Genomic DNA, 22,038 nt, shown 5'->3' on the forward strand with positions numbered 1-22,038 from the left:
AAGACCTAGTAGAGGTTTTGCTGAATTGATAAATATAAGGCCTCCCCTGAAAGTAAGATCTAGCAAAGTTTTTGTTTGGAAGCATGCCCGTCAAACAGAACACCAGAGCATGCAGGATTGGTAAATGTACGTACCATAGAGTGTTGTACATGGAAATAATGGTAGTAACAAGAAATTCTTGATAGGATTCAGTTTGTCTGGTTATGCTGGTTTGTGATAACAACTACTGTACAGTATATCATAAATGTTCAATTTTTTTGTTCAACAATAAATGTGAATTCTTCTTCATGGAAAAATAAGACATCCCCTAAAATAAGACCTAGTGCATCTTTGGGAGCAAAAATTAATATAAGACACTGTCTTATTTTCGGGGAAACACGATATATATATATATATATATATATATATATATATATATATATATATATATATATATATCAGAATCACTTCTTCATTTCTCTGTCCTTAGCTTGTCCACATGGCTTCTTTGGGGTTGACTGTGGCCAGATTTGCGACTGCAAGAATGGAGCTTCCTGTGATCACATTGCTGGAACATGTCAGTGTCTCCCCGGCTGGATTGGACTGAAGTGCAACCAACGTATGTATTTGTTACAGCACAATCTCCAGTAATCCTCACCAAACTACTTAGAATGCCTAAGCTATAAATCAAAGCACATGTTCATATCCTATTCATGTATGCAGCATAATTTATCCAACACTTTATTCCTCTATGAAACTCCCCAACTTACATTTTTTGCATTCCTTCACATTTAAAAAGCAACTGTTCACTGATAACAACTTCTAGGCAACTAATAAAAGTAATAAAGTTAGCTGTGCATCGACTATTAGTTATTTATGCATACAGTGTTTTGTTGGATCAGAGCCAGGAAGTATTTGTTCCTAAAGGAGATAACAGGGCTTGATTAACAAGGATATGATGATTTCAATTCTGATGGTCTAGTTATTTGAAATTATTGCCACATGTGGGCTGTGATTTGTTTCCTGTATTTAGGTATTAACCATGTCCTTGCATAATAGTTGATGCCAGTCCTAATCACAAAAGACTGATTTTTTATGAAAGCATTTCAATAACAGATATTCCCATGGTGTATTTGGTTTTTGGAATCACAGCATCATGGGCACCACATGAAAATAGGTCATAGGAAGAAGCTGGGGTGATCATGTTAGCCCAGAACTCTCACACAAGCCAATTCTATATAGATCCTATTTCTAATGATTTCTCAACTTCATGTGTTGTTAGCAGACTCTTCATATGAATCCACCAATGGCCAATAAGATGTTGTAATGCTTTAGCTCTCATAGCCTCCAGACACCAGGGCCAGTCACCAAGCATAATGGGAGCGGGGGGTTGTCCCAGTAACATCTCAGACTACTAGCTCCTTACAGCAGTTATGATATAAGATATTTTTCTGCTGGTGAATTTTGTGGCTTTCACTATTCAGTTCACATTGTTGCTATATGCCTACAAGTCATTTATGACTGATGGTGACCCTCAAATGAACCTATCATGGGTCGTCTTGGCAAGGATCGTTCACATGAAGTTTATTTTTGCCTTTGGTCAATGGACTCTTTAGAAGACTTTGTACTGGCTTCTTATAGATAATCAAATCTACTTGTCATAGATATACTTGCCATCGAGAAACAGTGATTCTTTGAAGAAAACACAGTGCTCCCTGGATTAGTACCTGGGATAAATTCGGGAAATCTTGTGTTTGCAGTGTGTCTCAAAGTAACAATGTCACCAGCTGCTATCTTACCTACAGCCAGAATATCCAGGAAACAGCAGAGAAAGACATTTATTGAGGGCAAGATTAGAACAAATTATTTATTGCCCATCTTGTCATTTCATTCATCATAGAATGAGTTATTTTGACACACACCCCATGCATCTGATATATTGTACTCTGTAATGGATATCTCTGCTAGAAGCCAGAAATTCTCCCCGTGTATATCACCATAGCAGATTTGATTGTGAGTTTTACTATCTTCCATTTGTGCAAAATGGGTTTCAACCAATAATTTTGATGGAGTAGAATGTAATCTGTGTATGCCTTTACAATATTTCTGTGGACTGTGGACCATAGTGGAGGACTAAATAGCAGATCCGGACTGCTTTGAAAGCTAAGCATGGTCAGTCCTGGTTAGTTCTTTGATGGAAGACCAACAAATTCCAAAAGCTGTAGCCTATGTCTGTGAGGAAAGAACTTGAAAAACCACCTGTGCATTTTTGCCCAGAAAACACCTATGAAATTAATAAAGTTACTGTGAATCATCAGGTGACTAGAATGCACACAAACACACACACACAGAGACCATAGCACAGAACCTTGCATGCAAAAAAAATCTCAATTTGTATATCTGTTGTTTCCTGTTTGTATATCTGGCAGTGAGACCTGGCACCTGGCTTCCAGTTAGAGTAAGCACTAAACAGTGTTTGTGGGGTGGAGTTGAGCCCGGTGTCCATACTAATTTTGCCATGAATGGTGGTTGTCTAGCCAATGCCAGATACTATAAAAAAAGAGTAATCTGGCAACAATTGTCTTTGAGGAGCAATATAGACATAGTTATTGGTACATGAAGTTGCTAGAACTGGACAAAAGGGAAGACAAGCTTCCTTTCTAGTGTTCCAGAGACTTAGGACCTTATCACATTAGGAAATACTTCATTTCTGAGACTGTTTGAGAATGATTTTGAATGGGTCCCATCACATGAAGTTTGCCCCATCCCATCAGTATTGTGTCAGAATCTGCCTGCAAAGTGTCGCAGAAACTGATTATTTACAGACTTAATTCTAATGGTGTTATTTGCAATACTCCAGATTCTTCCACTGCTGAAGTGCTGCTTTTGTGAGTGATAGGAAAATCCATCAGCAACAGTACTTTCTAAAAGGCCATAGATTGATGTAGGGAGTGTTTTGAACGGATTTGGTGGAGCCAGCCTTCCGTGGTGTGATGAGTCAAAGTGCAGTATTTTCACAACGTAAGAATCATAATAATCAGGTATGATGAGGAGAGTATGCATCCCGTCTCAATACAGTATGCATCCAGTCCTAAACAAATATGGGATGCATATTGATAAAAATGGATTATTTCCCAATGTGATAAGGTCCTAAAACATGGAGCAATGGATCCAAACTATAGAAAAAAAAGGTTTCCACCTAAAAATTAGGAGGAACTCTCTGAAAGTAAGAGTTGTTTGAATATGCTGCTTTGGAGTGTGATAGAGTCTCCTCTGGATAAGTTTAAACAGAGGCTGGATGGCCATCTGTGAAGAGTGCTTTGATTGTGCATTCCTGCATGGCAGAATGGAGTTGGACTGGATGGCCATTGTGGTCTTTTCCAACTTTTTGACTCTGTGATTCTATTATTCTAAAGCTAATGGCCATGCTTTAGGATTCAGTATTGTCATTTTAGTGCTCACCAGGTACAATGATTAGCCAGATCAGCTGCACAGATTATTGAGCTTGACTTGGTCAAAATATGGGTTTTAGAAAGATTTGGCCAGGGTTAGAGACATAACTGTTTAGAACAGGCACAGCCATTGGAAGACCTTGGAATACAAGAATGCCATCAGTGACAAGTCTATGAACTCCTGGAGCTTCTTGAATGATTTTTTTTTCATGTCAGAGGCAACTTGAGAAACTACAAGTCACTTCTGGTGCAAGAGAATTGGCTGTCTGCAAGGACATTGCCCAGGGGACTCCCTTCTCTCATGTCCCTGCATGAGGAGCCAGAGCTGACAGATGGGAACTCACCCTGCTCCCCAGATTTGAACCGCCAACCTTTCATCCAGAATGATGAAATTGGTATTGTAAAGTGCAATTAATAGTTTCCACCGTCCACCCCCACCACTATACAATAAAAAAATCCCTTTTGTTTAAAAACATTGCTTGAAAACCAATATATTAAAACGGAAGACCATACCAGATTTATCATAGATATATTCTGTGGCTGTGCAATGAAAATCTGATCCAGTATATACCTCACAACCTCTGAGGATGCCTGCTATAGATGAGGGTGAAACATCAGGAGAGAATACTTCTGGAACATGGCCATACAGCCCAGAAACACACAACAACTCTCTGATCCAGTTATTCGTTAAAAGGGAAAGCAGGTTCTATAATTGCTCTCTAAGTGTGGTGAAATATGGCCATATTGTGTTTCTTCATGATTGTGGAAGGGTCCAGGGGTGATAGGTTTTCTTTGCTCACAGCCCATTTGCTCTGACATTCCAAACACCTTCAAAGCAAGCAATCTATCAGCTTAGTCTTGACTGGGCTTTGCCAATTATTCCTTTTTAAAAAGCAACAACCACCAAACCCAACCACCAACACGGGATGCTTTGTTTCTCCGTGTTAAGTTTAATTAAGAAACAAAGGCCTTCATTTTAAGTCATGTCTGTCTCCTTTGTCATCCACACCAAAGTAGATGGTATTTGTACCTGAAAACCACTATTTGTTCTTGTGCAATGGGACCATTAAAGCTTTTTCAGCCACGTTTGATTTATTTTTTGCACCAGTTAAGGTCCAACAGCCTTCGCAACTTCTTTTGCCTCTGAGGGGAAGGGATAAGGTCAAACAACAATGCAGGAATGGAGCCCCCTTTTCCCTCTTAGCTAAACAATGAATCATGGCTTTGATTTTTCAGACCGGCCAGTAATGCCTTGTAATACATGGGTGACACTGCTGGTTTCTTCCAAAGGTTGCTATTAAAATGGTTGGGTGATGGCTGGCTTCCAGGTCTTCTGGCAGTGCACACAACAACGCAGTATTTATATTCAGGCCTGGCGGTACTGAGTGATGAAGAGATCTTCTCCTAAGAGGGAAGTAAAAGGTTTTGAGGGGAGCACAAGGCTGGCGCATAATTGAGACAGAAATTGATTTGCTCTAAGACTTAATGCTATTAAAAGCTGCTGGCTTCAGGGCAGCCGTTTGGCGTGAATGAAAAAGCTTTTCAAAATTATTGATAAGGAGGGATGCAACCCCTCTGCAGAGAACTTGTCAACAAGCAGAAATAAAATAAATGAGGGCCTTTTTGTTACCTCTGCATTGTGAGGGCACCAGGCTGGAGGGCGAGTTGGAAACACTGATGCAAATGGTTGCAGCATTTACAAGCTTTGTTCGCAACCATTCATGCTTATATTGTGGAGTCTGAAACATGCACAAATGGCTAGTTGGGCTTGCAGGAGCAACAGAAACCTTGGAGACAGGTGTGGTGTTGTGGTATAAGGACTGGATGAGGACTCTGAGGGATCAGGGTTCAGTTCTCACTCAGCCATGGAGAACTACTGGGGGACCTTGGGCAAGTCATACTCTCTCAGCATCAGAGGAAGGCAGTGGGCAATCTCCTTTGAATTTAACTTGCCTGGCAATCCTATGATAGTATTAGCATAAGATGGAGTTGCCAGGAAGGCTTACAACTGTCAATACATTTTTTGCTTTTGCATCTAAGGCAAAATGAACACTGCTACCCAAGTAGAAGCCACATTTCCTAAACCTCAATCTTCTTTTGCTAAGGATTATGACTTCCATGAATCCCGGTGGCGAAGTGTGTTAAAGCACTGAGCTGCTGAACTTGCAGACCGAAAGGTCCCAGGTTCAAATCCCGGGAGCGGAGTGAGCACCCGCTGTTAGCTCCAGCTTCTGCCAACCTAGCAGTTCAAAAACATGCCAATGTGAGTAGATCAATAGGTATCGCTCCGGCGGGAAGGTAATGGCGCTCCATGCAGTCATGCCAGCCACATGACCTTGGAGATGTCTACGGACAACGCCGGCTCTTCGGCTTAGAAATGGAGATGAGCACCAACCCCCAGAGTCAGACATGACTGGACTTAACGTCAGGGGAAACCTTTACCTTGCCTATGACTCCCAAAGTTTTAAACTTTAAAAACCCATTGGATGAGCTTAGGCAAGTCATACTCTTGTCAACCTCAGAAAACGACAATGGCAAATTTCATATGAAAAAATGTTGCCAAAAGAACCTAAAATAGGTTTTCCTGAAAGATACCATAGATTGGAAACAACTTGGAGGCACACAAGAATGCCTAATTAAATCAGCAGGAAGGGAAGGACAAGCCTGTTGGTCTTGCCAGTAATTTCAGGGAAAGCAAACTGCTGCAGCCTCTCTTAGCCTGTGTTCTTCCTCATTACTAACTTTGCTGCTTCAGTTTTGCTTGTTTCAGGTATCTCTGGGCCATTTTAGCCCCAAGAGGGGCCTTTAAAAAAATAAAACAGCAGAAGGCAAGTAGAAGTCAATTTTATTCATTTTTTACATTTTTTTAAAAAAAAAGCCTTATCCAATCCAAATTATAAATTCGACTAGCCCCCCTCCCAAAAAAAATGTTGTGGACATATCCCCCATGCTACCTGGATGCCAATTTGGATGGACACACACACACACACACACACACACACAAAATGGGGGCTTATAAATCTGGCAGAAATGACCTCTACACACCCTAGAAGTGATTTGCAAGATTTATAAATAAATCCATCTTTGTATTTTATCCCCACATGAGACTAAGGCAATTTGTAGCAGGAGGAAAGAAAGAGCAAAACAGGGGATAGATATTTCCAGTCATGCCTACTTGTCCCTCGCCCCTTCCCTTTGCACAGAACCATGCCCTTCTTTAGGATACTCCAGTCCACCATTCTTGGTGGATACGCAGCAATCCATGACTGCTAAGGATACTCAGCCTTCATTGGGCTTGGATTCCGAAAAATATTTTCCTGTTCACTTGGTTTCTATTTAACCTCTTTCCCAAGACTAGAATTCATGGTAACTCACAGCACAATTACTTTTAAAAGACACATTGGAAAGAGCAAAAATATATAACATTGAAAACAATTCCATTCCTTGTACTTTTTTTCTTATTGTACTTCTGCAAACCTGTGGTTTCCCTGCAGCCTGTGGAGGAATAGCTTGTTGCTAGGTGGTCCTGTTTGGTCTACAAAGTTGTCTGTACTCAAGGAGTGAGTTCAGCATTGCTAGGAGTGATGATGATGTTCCAGAGACATGGAGTAGCACTTAAAATAGGTTCCAGGGCTGGGAAGGCATATGTCCAGGACTGAACTGTGGCCAGCCTTGGATCACACTAAGATGATCATCAGTGGGTCAAGCCAGCCTAAAGAAGGCAGGTTTTCTTCCTTTGTCCCCTGGCCCAGCCTGCTATTCTCATGTAGAGCTCTAGATGGCACCCAAAGGCATTTGTTTAGGCATTGACAGCTACAGAAGTTCTATACTTGTAGAATCAGAACTTGTCAGGCTAAGAAGTCATCCACAAGAAGGAATACATTCCACCTGCCATGGATGGTCAAAGGATGTGGAAGACAAAAATAGGTGGCCCAATCAAACACACTTCATCTTGTCTTGTAGATAAGAAAATAAGCTAGAATGATATCTTATACAGGCTGAGTGTCTCTTATCTGGAATTCCAAAATCTGAAAAACTCCAACATTTGAAATTGTCCATATGGGTGGCTAAGATAATGATACCTTTGCTTTCTGATGTTTTACTGTACACGAACTTGGTTTTATGAACAAATTATTAAAGAGGGTTGTTGTGTGTTTTCGGGGCTGTATGGCCATGTTCCAGAAGCATTCTCTCCTGACGTTTCACCCACATCTATGGCAGGCATCCTCAGAGGTGGTGAGGTATATTGGAAAAACTAAGCAAGGAAGGTTTATATATCTGTGGAAGGTTCAGGGTGGGAGAAAGACCTCTTGTCTGTTGGAGGCCAGTGTGAATATTGTAATTATTAATTATTATTAAAGTATTAAGGAAAATAATAGTAATAATAATAATAATAATAATAATAATAATAATAATAATAATACACTTTATTTATATTCTGCTCTATCTCCCTGGAGGGATTCAGAGCAGATTACCGAATATATATGAGGTAAACATTCAGTGCCTTTTACACAAAGACATACAATAACAGACAGAAGTAAAGGTCTCCCCCCCCCTTTTTTTTTTTTCATCTCCCATGTCTGGGGGCAACACTATGCTTCTGACCATGGGGAGGTGCTCTTGTTCCAGCCTTCCTTTTATCCATAGATATCTCCGATCTGTTGCTGTCATGTTTTGCATATCTGCATGGGACAATCTTTTACCTTCCCACTGAGGATCTACTCACATTGCATGTTTTCGAACTGCTAGGTTAGCAGAAGCTAGGGCTGACAGTTGAGAGCTCACCCTGACTCACAGCTTTGAACTGCCAACCCTCCAGTTGACAAATTTCCTGCAGCTAGTGGTTTAACCCACTGCTCTATCGCTGGCCCACAATATACCATGCATACAATTATATTCAGTCTATAAGATGGATATGAAACAAATGAATTTTGTGTTTAAACTTTGGTCCCCTTTTCATGATATAGCTGCAGGGGCCTCTTGGGAAATGATGCCCCAAAAGTAGCAGTCAGTGGGAGGAGGTCTGCAACTGTGGGGATCCTACTTTCACAGAGATCCAAGTCAAAGTGACTCGAGAGATTTTGGTTCAGGCATGCTGCCACTATGCCTTCCCTCTCAGATCACAAAGTTCTCTAATCTCTTCCAATATATGAGTTATATCATCATTATAAAGGAGGAGATGACACTGCATTAGGATTCCATGGAAAAGCAATTCAAGAAGCATCTCTGGACTCTGATTGAGTTGGCAAAGGAACAAGGAAAATGCAATTTTCACCCAACATTTTGGCAGTTGACTGCCTATTTCTCTGGGACTGTATTGAGAAAAACAGTATATCTTCATAGATGGGGATTGAAGTATGCCTCTGATTTTAGTTGGGGAAGGAGTCAGTGCTGTATTTAGCAAAACTTGGGGGAAAAAATAACAGGGTAGGCACAGATTAGGAGCAAATAAGGCTTTGTTGGTTTATTGGTTGTTTTGTTTTGGACTGCACTCTTGAAATCTTCCCCAGTATGTAGGCTGGGAGTTGGAGTCTATAAAGGTAACATTTCCAAATTTTGGGGAGACTATTTCAAGATATTTATCTAATTCTGGGTGAAGCAGATCTCATCATTCTACTCCGTTAGGATCGTGCAGAGTTTTTCTTTTTTGTGGTTTTGAAAGACAATACACACAAAGCCTAAGACTCTATGGCTACTTTCAAATAAAACTGTCAAGAATAATGCATGTAAATTAAGCATCATTATTTGAATTAAGAACATTCACACAAGCATTCTTTTTAATAGTTTTATTTTGACCAAACAGTTTGGGCAACTTTGTCAGAAAGGTTTTACATGTATGTGATTTGGAGAAGGTTTTTTTAAAAAATAATAATAATTAAATGTGTATGTTTATTTTAGTTTGGTTTGTCCAAAACACCTTTGCTGTTTCTCTCTGAATGGACTCTGATATGATCTCATCCTCATTTTGTATTAGAGTAATTTTGCCTGATGCAAAAAGAAGGAAACCCTGCTTTGTAGAAAAAGATCTCAAGCCAGACAGCTGATAAACAAATTGAATATCAGTCTGGCTGTGTAGGGCTGTTTGTTATATACAGAGAAAATCTAAAATATAAGACAAAGGTGGTTGATCTATCACACAAATTATGCCATTTATAGTTAGATTAAAAACAAAAGAAAAAGACAGATTTTGTTAGGATCATGCATATTTGTGGGTTCATGCCTTTGTTCAGTCACTATCAATGTGCAAGCATGTGTTTGTGACTTGAAATTAACGGCTTATCCCAAAGCAGTTATTGTCTTTAGTTCCTCTTGAGCTGAGTTCCAAATTAATCGGATGTCTTGAGATTGAGTTTTATGGTTCATATTCTCTCCCTCTCTTTGGGTGCATCTACACTGCAGAATTAATGCAGCTTAACACCACGTTACCTGCCATAAATCAATGTTATGGAATCCTTGAATGTGTAGTTCAATGAGATACCAGCCCCCTTTGGCAGAGAGGCTAAAGATATGCAACTTTCATGATTCCATAGCATTGAGCCACAGCAGTTGGACTAGAAATCTAAAAGATGGGCTGCTGTGAATTTTCCGGGCTGTATTTTTATGTTCCAGAAGCATTCTCATCTGACATTTCGCCCACATCTAGATGTGGGTGAAATGTCAGGAAAGAATGCTTCTGGAACATGGCCATATAGCCTGGAAAAATTCACAGCAACCCAGTGATTCCAGCCATGAAAGCCTTTGACAACACAATCTGAGAGATATTTAAATCCCCATTCAACCCCACTTAGACAAGACACACTAATCCAATGTAAGAAAAAAGCAATTCCAAATCACCTCTGAATAAACCTTGCCAAGAAAACCTTGTGATGGGGTGGCCATAAACTGGAGTGAAATTTAAAGGAACAATAAATGGCTTGCTCTTCACTTGGAAGTTAGGTAGAATTTTATTTTAATTTTTGCAAGGTTTAGGTCCTTCAGTCTCAAGAAGACTGCAAGACAAAATCCAGGTGTGTTGCCAAGTAATATGCAAGCCCATTTGTTTATTTTTCGAATAAAATTTACTGTTTTAAGTGTTATTTGATATGCAAACAAGCTGAATGCATACGCACACACATATGAAAAGTGAGGCCAGATAAAACTATAATCATCTTTAATACGATACCTAATAATTGTATGTGGTATGCCATGATTTGCATTTACAGTTGAGTTTTAAAATATTATGAATTGTTGTCAGGAGTTTGGTTGAGTTTGGTCTTTGGTTTTTTTTTTTTTTAAAAAATCTTTTTATTAAGCTTTTAATCTTGTAAAGTAGGATAAATTTACAACGAAAGAGTGAGAACATTTTGGGTTGTTGTATGTCTTTCGGGCTGTGTGGCCATGTTCCAGAAGCATTCTCTCCTGACGTTTCGCCTACATCTATGGCAGGCATCCTCAGAGGTTGTGGGGTATGGAGAACATTTTGTTTTGATAGAAAGTAGGAAAGTGAAAAGAAAAAAGAGTGAGAGAGAATAGCTAACAAAAAAAGGGGGGGGGGTTAACTTCCTTCTTACTTTGATAGTCCTATAATCCATTTCCAGTCCATATTTCCTTGTTTTAATTCTACTTCCCCTCCGTCTTCTTCTTATCCCTAAGATTGTGTACTTTCAGCAAATGAGGTCTATCTTCATTTGTTTCAAGTAGTCTTTTACAAGGTCCCAGTTTGTTTCTTTCTTAGGTAATCCGTGGTCTTTGGTTATTGAACAAAGGGGCTCTCAGGTTTTGTTGCAATATGCACAGAAAACACATAATATGGTCTAGATGAAAATAACTCTTAAAAGTATCACAGAGCAAACTGATGTTATTAAATGATATTTTCCCCTAGTATTGCTTTTTCAGGATAAGGTTTCTGTTTCGGTTCACCTTTGTGTGAAATGAAATTCTATACCTTTTTTGAGTTAAATGTTCCTTTAAAAAGTTAAATGTCTGTCTTTCTTGTCACAAAGAGGAGGGGAAAGTACTTAAGGTTACTAAAACTTAGTTTTGCCATAGGATTGTGGACCTAAAAATTGCTTCCAAAAATATGTCAGAGACAGGTTGAAGAACAAACAGTAGCTACTCACCCATGTTCTGTAAAGAGGAAGTTTCAAGTTCAGCTCCTGGTGTCTTTTTTTTAAAGCAAACAAATAATAGCATCATGAAAAACATCATGAAGAGTACTGGATATCTGCAGAAAGTATGGTTAAACGATTGTCTTAGGCATAAGATTTGAGCCCGGAACTGTTTTTAGCCGATCCCTGTGGCTCATCTGGCTCTTTCAGTTTGATCCAATATCCGTAATGGCAAAGGCCCAGTCATCACAGATTCTCATCCTATAATGGACCACATGGCAGCTGATGACGGCTCCTCCACCCCTGCTCGGCATCACTGTTGAATCTTTTTGATTTTCCTTTATTTCCCTGATTCTTTTGATTTAGTGGGACTGACTGGGAGTTGGGGACCTGAGGGACACTGAGTGGGGTGCACACGTGTTTGGGGGCTTGGAGAGTCACTCTTTTAGCTTCTTTTTCTCCTTCCCTTCATCTCCTTCAGAAAATACTTCTAAAATGTTAATAATAATAATAATAATAATAATAATAATAATAATAATAATTGTAATCCCAGCAAACAAAAAGAGTAGCCTACCCCTCCTCTAGAGTAGAAAGTAAGAACAGCTTTAAGGAAGCAAAACCCTAAGCAGAAAGATGATTGCAGGCAAGAGGGGATTTTTAAGGTACTCCAGGGAGGATAGCTCCACTGAGTTCCAGGTCATCTCTCTTCCTTCTCTGGGCCTCCTTAAAATGCCTTGGAAAGCTGCATGGCTTGCTGCTGGTGCTGGGAGACAAAAGCACACACGCACCTCCGTATAAACAGCTTTGAGAAGCATTAAACTGGGTCTCCTCCTCTACAACCAGAAAGGATCCAGAAAGATTGGTAACTTAACTCTAATGCTTTTTTATCCAGTTATTAATGAAGGATATGGAAGAGGAGCCTGTGGGAAGTCCCCTTCCATAATGGGCTATATAGGGTGCTTTCTTGACCCTGTTGCTGTCACCCAGGTTCCTTTGAAGGGAAGAAAGGAAAGGCTCCCAGGGGAAAAGAGAGCCTCAAATTCCCCAATGCCACCAATGGGCCAAAAACAACCACTTTTTATGTGGAACGAAAGCACCCATTTGGCAGTGCACTTGTTTTGGGGAAGTGTGCACAAACAGATATGGGAGGCTTCCGGTACCCAGCAAGCAGAAATGGATAGCGATTCACCCGAAATGCAGAAGCCTACTAGGCATGCCAACAAATGTTTTGTATAAGGCAGCTTCTTTTCTATCTTATGATTTCTTCAATTGAAAATATATATTTTAAAATTAGATCAAAAAGCAAAGGATTTGACATCCCCTGCTCAGTATAGCAAATGATACCAGACCCAAAGTATGTTTTGAGTTCAATGCATTAATACCTAAGGCTATCAGCAATAATTAGTGGATTAAACAGCCTTTTACCGCCCACTGGCTGGGGACACATCTCAAGATAGTGATTGTGTTCATAAAGATTTATGACACAGCAAAGAGATTATCTTCAGGGACTTCCTAAATCCTAGAGGATGACCATTGCTGTACATCTTGCTATAGGAAAACAACTGGACATTTCTTTGCCTATACATCTCCTTCCCTACTGATCAGGAAAATGGGTATGCTGGGGGCTCCGGGAGACAAAAAGTAGGAGACATATTGCAGTTATAAATGTGCAATACATCTTCCAATCCAGGATCTTGGACAAGATTTTTTTTAAAGAACCTCTGCATAGCTTCTGTTCATGTTAAACTGAAATACATTCTTGTTCACAACTTGCCTTCCAGGCTGGTACAACAAGAACTGCCTACAGTGTTTCACATGCCAAAATCAAACTACTTGTAACCACACAACAGGACACTGCTTATGCCCCAGAGGTTGGACTGGAACAGCCTGTGAACTGGATACATTCCAGCAAGGATTTTAAACTTTGCTTGCTTTATTTAATTCAGTTGCCATCCAAGACCATCTGAAGTTCTGGTGATGAGCAACAATCACATTTGTTACATTCCATCTTACTGAAATTGGTGGAACTAGCCACCAAGACTGGTTTCTCATTCATAACCAGAAAGTGAAACTTTGCTTTGTTTCATTATAGAGTGTGAATCTGGAAAATATGGGGAGAACTGCCAGCAGAACTGCACTTGTAACAATGGTGGAGCATGCGATCATCGTTCTGGGAAATGCAATTGTCATCCAGGCTGGACTGGAGATCGCTGTGATACTGGTAAGTCATCTGATTTCAGTGCTTTTAATACAATGTCTCGTAACAATCCCTTTTCTTAGTTTAAGTTCCTGCAGTGTGATAAGCTTCCTGTAATACTGATTTCACATTATTTTGTGATGATGTACTGTTTCTGCAGACTCAACTCCCCTCTTTCACACAATTTTTATAGGAATAGAGATTGCCGTTATAACAGTACTGGGGTATTCTTACTGATTTTTCATTGGACTGAGATTCTGCCTAAAGAATAGATTCAAGGTTTCCGTCTTTAAAATATTATATACTGAATCAACTGTTAGGATTCACTCTCCTCTTCTTTTTCTGTCCTTTCAGGAATGCTGACTCATTTTCGTTTTCTCCTTTCAAGGTATGCTTTTCTTTCCCTTTTTTAGATCTTTCATTCTAAGGGCTTTGTGAGATATATATATATATATATATATATATATATATATATATATATATAGTCCAAACTCCATTCTTTCAATGTTACAAGTTAATAAAATACTTCTATCTCCGCTTGTCATGGGCAATTTTATCTCAATATTTTCCTCCTCCTCCTTCACTGCTGCTACTACTACTACTACTACTACTACTACTACTCCTTCTCCTATTCTTCCCCTTTCCTGCCTCTGTTTCTGCATCTATAGATTTCTTGAATGTGTTTATTCCTTTCTGCCCATCCCACAGTCAAAAATTAGGATTGACTGTCAAATCCCAATATATACAATTCTGCAGGTTTCTAAACTAATTCTTTTCAAGATGAATTGCATAGAACCAGTGGTCCTGAAGTTCTTGCTGGACTACAGCACCCATTATCCCTCACTGCTGGCAATATTGGCTGTAGATGATGGAAGATGGGATCCTACAACATCGGGAGCACATAAATTCTATGCCTCTGTTATAAGGATAGGGGACTGATGTATATACTATAGTGTATGTCCAATGCTCCAGTTTTAGGCTCTTTTGGGTAATGATAGGGACCAGTTTTACTAAAGAGAGGAACAATTATCTGGTATTTTACATCCTCTGATGCAGATTCTTCATTTATTATATTTTTCCATTTATTACATGTAATACTGCATACATACATGTATATATATATGTTGAAAATTCTGCAAAACCCTTCCAAACTGAGTTGTGTAAAATACTTAAGCAGGATTGTGAGCATCCACATTAGTTATAACTAAGCAATAGGGATATTTCAGGCATTCTCAAAGCATTAAATCACATGTGAATGTCTCCAGTCACCAGATGTTGCACACTTGTGAGATTATTATAACGTTTTGTCTTGTGACAGGCAGACTTCTCAAATTACAGATGCTCCACATGTAAAAACATTAGTAATTCCAAGGAGCCGTGTTCATAAATTTGGGCTCTTTAGCTGAAATGGTTGAAGGTTGCACTTCAATTATCCTCCTGTTCATAAAGAAAGAAAGAGAGGCAGGATATATTAAGTTGTGTATCTGATTTTTCTCTCAGTTTGCCCAACTGGTTATTTTGGCCAACGATGTGAGGAACAATGTGACTGTGAACACAGCTTCTCCTGCCATCATCAGACTGGAATATGTCACTGTGAAAAGGGGTGGAGAGGAAAACAATGTGAAAAACGTAAGTTCCTGTTGTTTGTTTGTTTGTTTTTGTGGCAGTGCTTACATGAAACCTCACTGACCTAACATAGCTGAAATCCTACTGCTTGCAGCTTTTTAATACATAAGAGCTAATGATCACAAATACATCTTCTGTATAAGCAGCCGGAATCCTAGCTAGGAAGTAGAGAAGTGGTTCTCAAACCGTTTCATTTTAGACAACAAAACCTACAATTGTTCATTAAGGTTTAGATAATGTGATCACCCCACCCTGGGACTTGGGGCTTAAAATCATTTGTGTTGATGGTATATTTTTAGCATGATGTATGATATTTTTTTCATAACTGTGTGCAAATAGTATACTCGAAGAAGTGATTAAAATGTTTTCAGTGCCCTAAGCAAAAAAGTCAATATACTGTAGTCAATAAATACATTTGACTGCTTATTGTAAAGCTCTGTAGATTCCTTATCATAAGTTAGAGCTACTTGCTGTTTCAAATAACCCAATTTAGGAATTTTAATATTGCAATATTTGAAAAGGCGGGAGGTCCACAAGTGGGAACAGAATAATTTGTAGCAACTCAACATGCGGTGCTTTAGAGAGATGTTGCTGCACAGAATATGGTGTGTGTGGGTTAGGCAATAGACTCAATAAGATGTGTTCGTATGCATTAAAAAATGGGTTGAAGTTTCTCCAAAAAAAAAAAACTCATCATGCCACACAAACATGGGAAAAAGATGAACAATATCCTGGATAGGATTTCTTAAGTTTCTCAGTCTTACAGTGCATTTTGAGGTGGAAAACCCACATGCAAAACCATGCACACACTTGAAAAATGTACACAACTAAAAATGCTTATATTTGAATATATTTTGAATTTTATTGTAATATTATTTTTAATCTTGTATATTTTAATTATATTTTTGTCAGATTGTTTGATACTATATTGTTTTGTATTGCATAATCTGTTTTTATTCTTCCATCTCTCCCTCTGTGTGTGTGTGTGTGTGTGTGTGTGTGTGTATCTCCTCAAATACACACACACACATGTATATTCTAGATTATATGTCTTTGGCAGGACACCATGCTTTTGGTTGTTTCACTTGTAAGGAGCCATGTATATTTGTGGTAATCATCTGATAGATAAATATACTTTAAAATAATCAGTAAAATAATATTAAAATGTATCTTAGTAGAACACACATAGAAAATATACTTTTTCCAAAAAAAAGTGCCCAAATAATATATAAATCTTGTGTGCAGGAAAAGTCTTGTAGAACTGAAGTAAGATTTAAAGAAATACAACAAAGCTTGAGTTTGGTAACTTGTCACATTCCTATCTCTCATTCCGTCTTCTCTCTCTTGGGCTGTTGGAGTGAGCAACAATGAATGAATAGTAGTAATTCCATGGGTTAATGATGCATTGCTTTTAGTCGTTTAGTCATTGAACCTCCTTACATGAGCATTGATTGTTTTGAGCTCTAAAAATTGTTTTACTCTGTAATGTCCATAACTCCATAAACATCTATAGCCCACACTTCCATTATTCTGCACTAAAGTTCCCTACCTTCACTTTACAGTGAAAACATTTCCTGCTATCTTCATTCACTTATATACAGTTGGGCTTCCACATTTGTGAGTTTCACTTTCATGGTCTCTAGGAATCTTTAGGTCCTCCAGTGCAACCAAAAGCTGACCATAGAAATATCTAGAAATGTGTTCTCTTGGGGTTTCCACTTTTACTGGCATCCTGTGCCCCTAATCCCAAAAGGACTGATTTATAACATTTTAAGTTCAATAACACTATAGGGCACATCTGCGTCATATTATTTAAACATATCTGTACTTCTAACAAAGAATGTTTTATTTTTGTTTGGTGTTTCTCCAGCTTGCTTGCCTGGCTTCTATGGCAATAGTTGTGCTGAGCCTTGCAAATGCCCTTCAGAAGTCTCTTGTAACCATGTTAATGGAGAGTGTGGCTGTCCTCCAGGTTTTGCGGGCAGTGGATGTGAAAGAAGTAAGTTATCTCTGTCATGAAGGAATAAGGTTCAACGTGTCACATCCAAAGGAAGCATTGTGTGTAAAGAAATATCTGATTCAAACAAAATATACTGGCTGTAAGGTTATGCAAAACACATGTTCTGTAGCTGCTATCAAGACGGTTATTTGAAATCAGTCTTAATTGGGTTAGAAGATGAGAATCTTAAAAGCTCTCATTCCTCCAGTGCAATTCTATGGCCATTTTCCAATGGAAGCCGACTCTTGCATAGCACTGGAGGAACTGGAGATTTCTATAGTGGTGTGTTCTCAGGTTAAAAAAAGTATGTTAGAGATTCCTAGAAAGACTATATTAATAAATCTGCAAATAATCAAATCTACAAGAGTTAAACTTGCAACTATAGACAGTTGGCTGTAAATGCTTTCTATAGAGTAAAAAGAGATCCCATTCCTATATTCAGTATAGAGTTGAGATGAACCAGAGTTTTCCAAGTTCAGATGGAGAACTGAGATTTGCCTTAAAGGAAGATATGAAAACTTCTACACTTCTTTCTGGATATGAAAATAGAGAGGGGAAAGGGACCTTGCAAATTTGAAGATTCATCACAGCTCATGCCCATTGGAGGAAACCATGGCATCCCATTATACTTGAACTGGATTTTAATGGTGTTTATGTCTCATTGAACCCAAAGACTACTTGGTAAGAACATTTGCTAATCCCTAAGCAATTGTAATAAATTAGACACGTAAAGGCAACATTGTTCTTCTTTATTTAATTCCACTATGTCCTTGCTGAGGCAACTGTAAGGCATTTATTTTTGGCCACATATTTAGAGCTAGTTCCCAAAGGGAAAAGACAGAATTTTCAAATTATTTTCAGGGCAATGTTTTCCATTTGTACCCAAATAACACATTCAAAGTCAAGTTATCACTAGTAACCTGGATGTCTTTCTATGGCATGTTCATCTTTGTTAATGGAAATAGGCACTTCCAAGCTTGCACTTTCATTGGTGGTGGAGCGCACAACACATAGCATAAATACAAGCATAAATGTGAGACCCTGTGGCAAAAACAAAGAAAGAAGCTACATAAACATTTAAGGCTGACTTGATGCTTTCAGACATCTGTGGAGGAGAGAGTCACCCGGCAGACATGGGGGACTCTCCTGAGTTTATTATTTTAGTTGATTTTCCCTGACATCAACCTATGACTTTCTTTAAGTGACAAGAAAATTGCAACTGGCCCTTGACAGTTGGGCACAAATTGAGTGAACAAAACAAAATCAAACCACAAAGTAATCCCCAAGCAAATGTAATAACCCCAAAGTCCCCGAGGGCAGCATTCTTCTGCAGGCGCTGCTCTTATTGAATACATTCTACTCTGCTCTTTGTTTGAGCACAATGTTTATCAAGACAAATGTAATTCATCGGTTTACATTTCCTCTTCTCTCAGCTTGTCTGCCAGGCACATATGGAGAGAACTGTAACCAACTCTGTCAGTGCAATGGAAAGAATGAAGAGTGCCACCATGTCACTGGCAAGTGTGGCTGCCTGCCAGGCTACCATGGAATCCACTGCGATATTCGTAAGTGATGCCCTTTTCTCAAATAAGCATTTGATTGGTTGATTGGGCAAGGCTGGACTCCTGGATTTTGTGGTTCCTATTAGAACTTCAATATGTGCTATTTTCAATATGTGTGTGTGCACACACACACTCATATATACATACACATACATGCACACAGAGACTAATAAACACATACACACATACACAGTAGATGCTCCACTTTCATGGGGTTAGGGGAGCAGAAAGGGGGAAACTGCAAATTTAATATATATATATATTTTCAGAGAAAACAGTTCTCTAGGAATCTCTAGTCCTTTGTGGTAATTATATGGTCACCGCAGAAGACTACAATCACCCTGGAGGACCTAGAGATTCCCATAAATTTGCTCTTTCTAGGAATCCCTAGGTCCTGTCGCTTGACTCAACTTCCAGTGGAAGATACTGGTGTCGATGTGATTTATCCAATGTGACTGCAATTTGTAGTGCAAAATAAGGATGGAAGTTTGTTTCCTTTCGTGTGCATGTGTTCTTTGTGTTCTTTGTTGCACTATGAATGACAGCTGTTAAAAATGTGTATGGGTTATTTATCCCTATATCTTTTGCACTGATAACCCCTATATACTCAAAATCATGGCAATAATATAGGGAATATGTAGGGATTGTGAAAGCAGAAGCTGCTCTCTTTTCCTGTCCATCAGGATACAGCAGACTGGTGTTTCTATCATGTCCTGTAACTGATCTTCAGTTCAAGATGGAATTGCAACAGTCTTCTTGCTTTTAATTGTCACAGTGGAAAGCACTGGTAGGAGAAAGTGAAAATGTCAGTCTACTGCCTTGGTTAACAAGAGAACAGACCTCCATCACTCACAGCAGTTGCTGCCCAGTAATGAAACAGCATTGTGGAAGCCAAGGATATGCTACTTTGTTCAGTTTGCTAATTACACATAGCTAAGTAACTGATCTGTTTATAGTTGTTCTATTTATAAATGTTGTAAATAGTATAGAAAATAAAAAATAGTAATAACCAACATGTCAATTGAAGTGCAATGGAAAATACAAATTGGACATTTTACCAGTGCCCAATGGGAAAAAGGTCGGTTATAAATTAATTAAACAAATAAAAGAAGTAAATGAACATCACCCACTACTATGTTTGGCTACATGTATGGGTTCATTCATAACTGTATTTAAATAAGATACAAAACTATAAATAGTCAGGCTAAAGAAATTATTTATGTATCCAGAAGTGATTGCAATGCACAAATTTGAGATTTATAGAAATGTACAAATCAAAATATTATGGACTTTGGAGAGATATAGACTCCCAAGTTTCCATGCACCATTTTTAGTACATATCTTTGCATCTATTTATATTCCATGCTCCTTTAATCACTTTTAAGTCTACAGGGCAAGGTGAGACATAAATTTTTATGGAAGAACAGATTTATAGATGCAAAGCAGTTCTACTGGGGGATGATATTCCTCCCAATTATCCATTTACAATTTTATTAGAGTTAAAAGCATTAACTGATGGATTAGTGTGATCAATCAATCAGTGCATTTATCACAGTTTTTAAATAGTATAAACTTTTGAAGAAAAATAGACTAATTGATTGTATCTCCTTTAAAAGGGTATTTAATACCGATGGCAGCATGAAAAGCAAGCAGAGTGCATCTTCTTTATCTAAACAATAATCTTGACATAGTTTCCTTTGGCTGAGTGACATTCGATTTCTTTCAGTTAGTAATTATGACAGTTGCTAGCATATTATAAAGCACGGCAATGTGTGCTAATACACCTCAAGAGAGGAAATGTCTGTAGGAATCTGAAAGGAAGATTGATTAAAAATAGTATCTTAAGAGAAAATGAGAGGATTTACATATGTTAGTTCTCATTCAGGCAGAATTTGCACTTAACGGTTTTCTGGCCTCATAAGAATTTAAAGATATAGTGCAAGTATAATAATGTCCAATTCCCATATATGTGTTTTGGGTTCAAGAGTAAGAATATGCCCCAATATCTTAGCACCAAGAAACAGAAGTACATATGCATTTGAAATGGAAAATGTGTTTTGTGTAGATGTCACCTCTCCAATATGTGCCAAAAGGAGGAACCAACACAATTTAAACCCTCTTCTGAACCCACCAAAATTAGGAAAACAATGTGAACTCTAAAACAGATGAAAATTATTTCCAAGAAAGTCTATAACTACTGTAAGGTGAGACAATTATCTATCCCAGCAACAAAATAATAAATGGCCATTCTTACAATTGCATAACATTTATTTATTTATTTATTTCCGATATTTCTACCCCGCCATTCTCCCCGAGGGGACTCAGGGCGGCTTGAATCTAGAATCTAGATATGAAAGAAATGCTTCCTAGAGTCTAGATGGTTGTTGTTGTTGTTTATTCATTCAGTTGCTTCCGAATCTTCGTGACCTCTTGGACAAGCCCACGCCAGAGCTCCCTGTCGGCCATCACCACCCCCAGCTCTTTCAAGGTCAAGCCAGTCACTTCAAGGATATCGTCTATCCATCTGCCCTTGGTCGGCTCCTCTTCCTTTTTCCTTCCATTTTCCCCAGCATCATTGTCTTCTTCAAGCTTTCCTGTCTTCTCAATATGTGGCCAAAGTACTTCATCTTTGCCTCTAAGATCCTTTCCTCCAGTGAGCAGTTGGGCTTTATTTCCTGGAGGATGGACTGGTTGGATCTTTTCATAGTCCAAGGCACTCTCACAATTTTTCTCCAACACCACAGTTCAAAAGCATCTATCATCCTTCGCTCAGTTAAACCATTGCTTTAACTATGCGGATCTTCATTTCCAGTGTGATGTCTCTACTCTTAAATATTTTATTGAGATTGTTCATTGCTCTCCTCCCAAGAAGTAGACGTTTTCTGATTTCCTGGCTGCAGTCTACGTCTGCTGTAATTTTCACGCCTAGAAATACAAAGTCTGTCACTACTTCCACTTTTTCTCCTTCTATTTGCTGGTTATCAATCAGTCTGGTTGCCATAATCTTGTTTTTTATGTTTAACAGTAACCCAGCTTTTGCACTTTCTTCTTTCACCTTGGTTATAAGACTTCTCATCTCCTTCTCGCTTTCAGCCATTAAAATAGTATCATCTGCATATCTAAAGTTGTTAATGTT

General features: G+C 38.6%; 1 protein-coding gene across 1 annotated transcript in view; it reads left to right on the forward strand.

Annotated features, from left to right (window-relative positions):
• The window catches only part of LOC100555258 (multiple epidermal growth factor-like domains protein 6), a 264,856-nt gene that overhangs the window by 209,281 nt on the left and 33,537 nt on the right, over positions 1 to 22,038 (forward strand). The window contains 5 exon segments of the mRNA XM_062976742.1: positions 470 to 598; positions 13,611 to 13,739; positions 15,216 to 15,344; positions 17,212 to 17,340; positions 18,774 to 18,905. Of these exon segments, the coding sequence (XP_062832812.1) occupies positions 470 to 598; positions 13,611 to 13,739; positions 15,216 to 15,344; positions 17,212 to 17,340; positions 18,774 to 18,905 (648 nt within the window).

The sequence above is a fragment of the Anolis carolinensis genome, chromosome 3 (assembly GCF_035594765.1).
Source record: "Anolis carolinensis isolate JA03-04 chromosome 3, rAnoCar3.1.pri, whole genome shotgun sequence".
Classification (NCBI taxonomy): domain Eukaryota; kingdom Metazoa; phylum Chordata; class Lepidosauria; order Squamata; family Dactyloidae; genus Anolis; species Anolis carolinensis.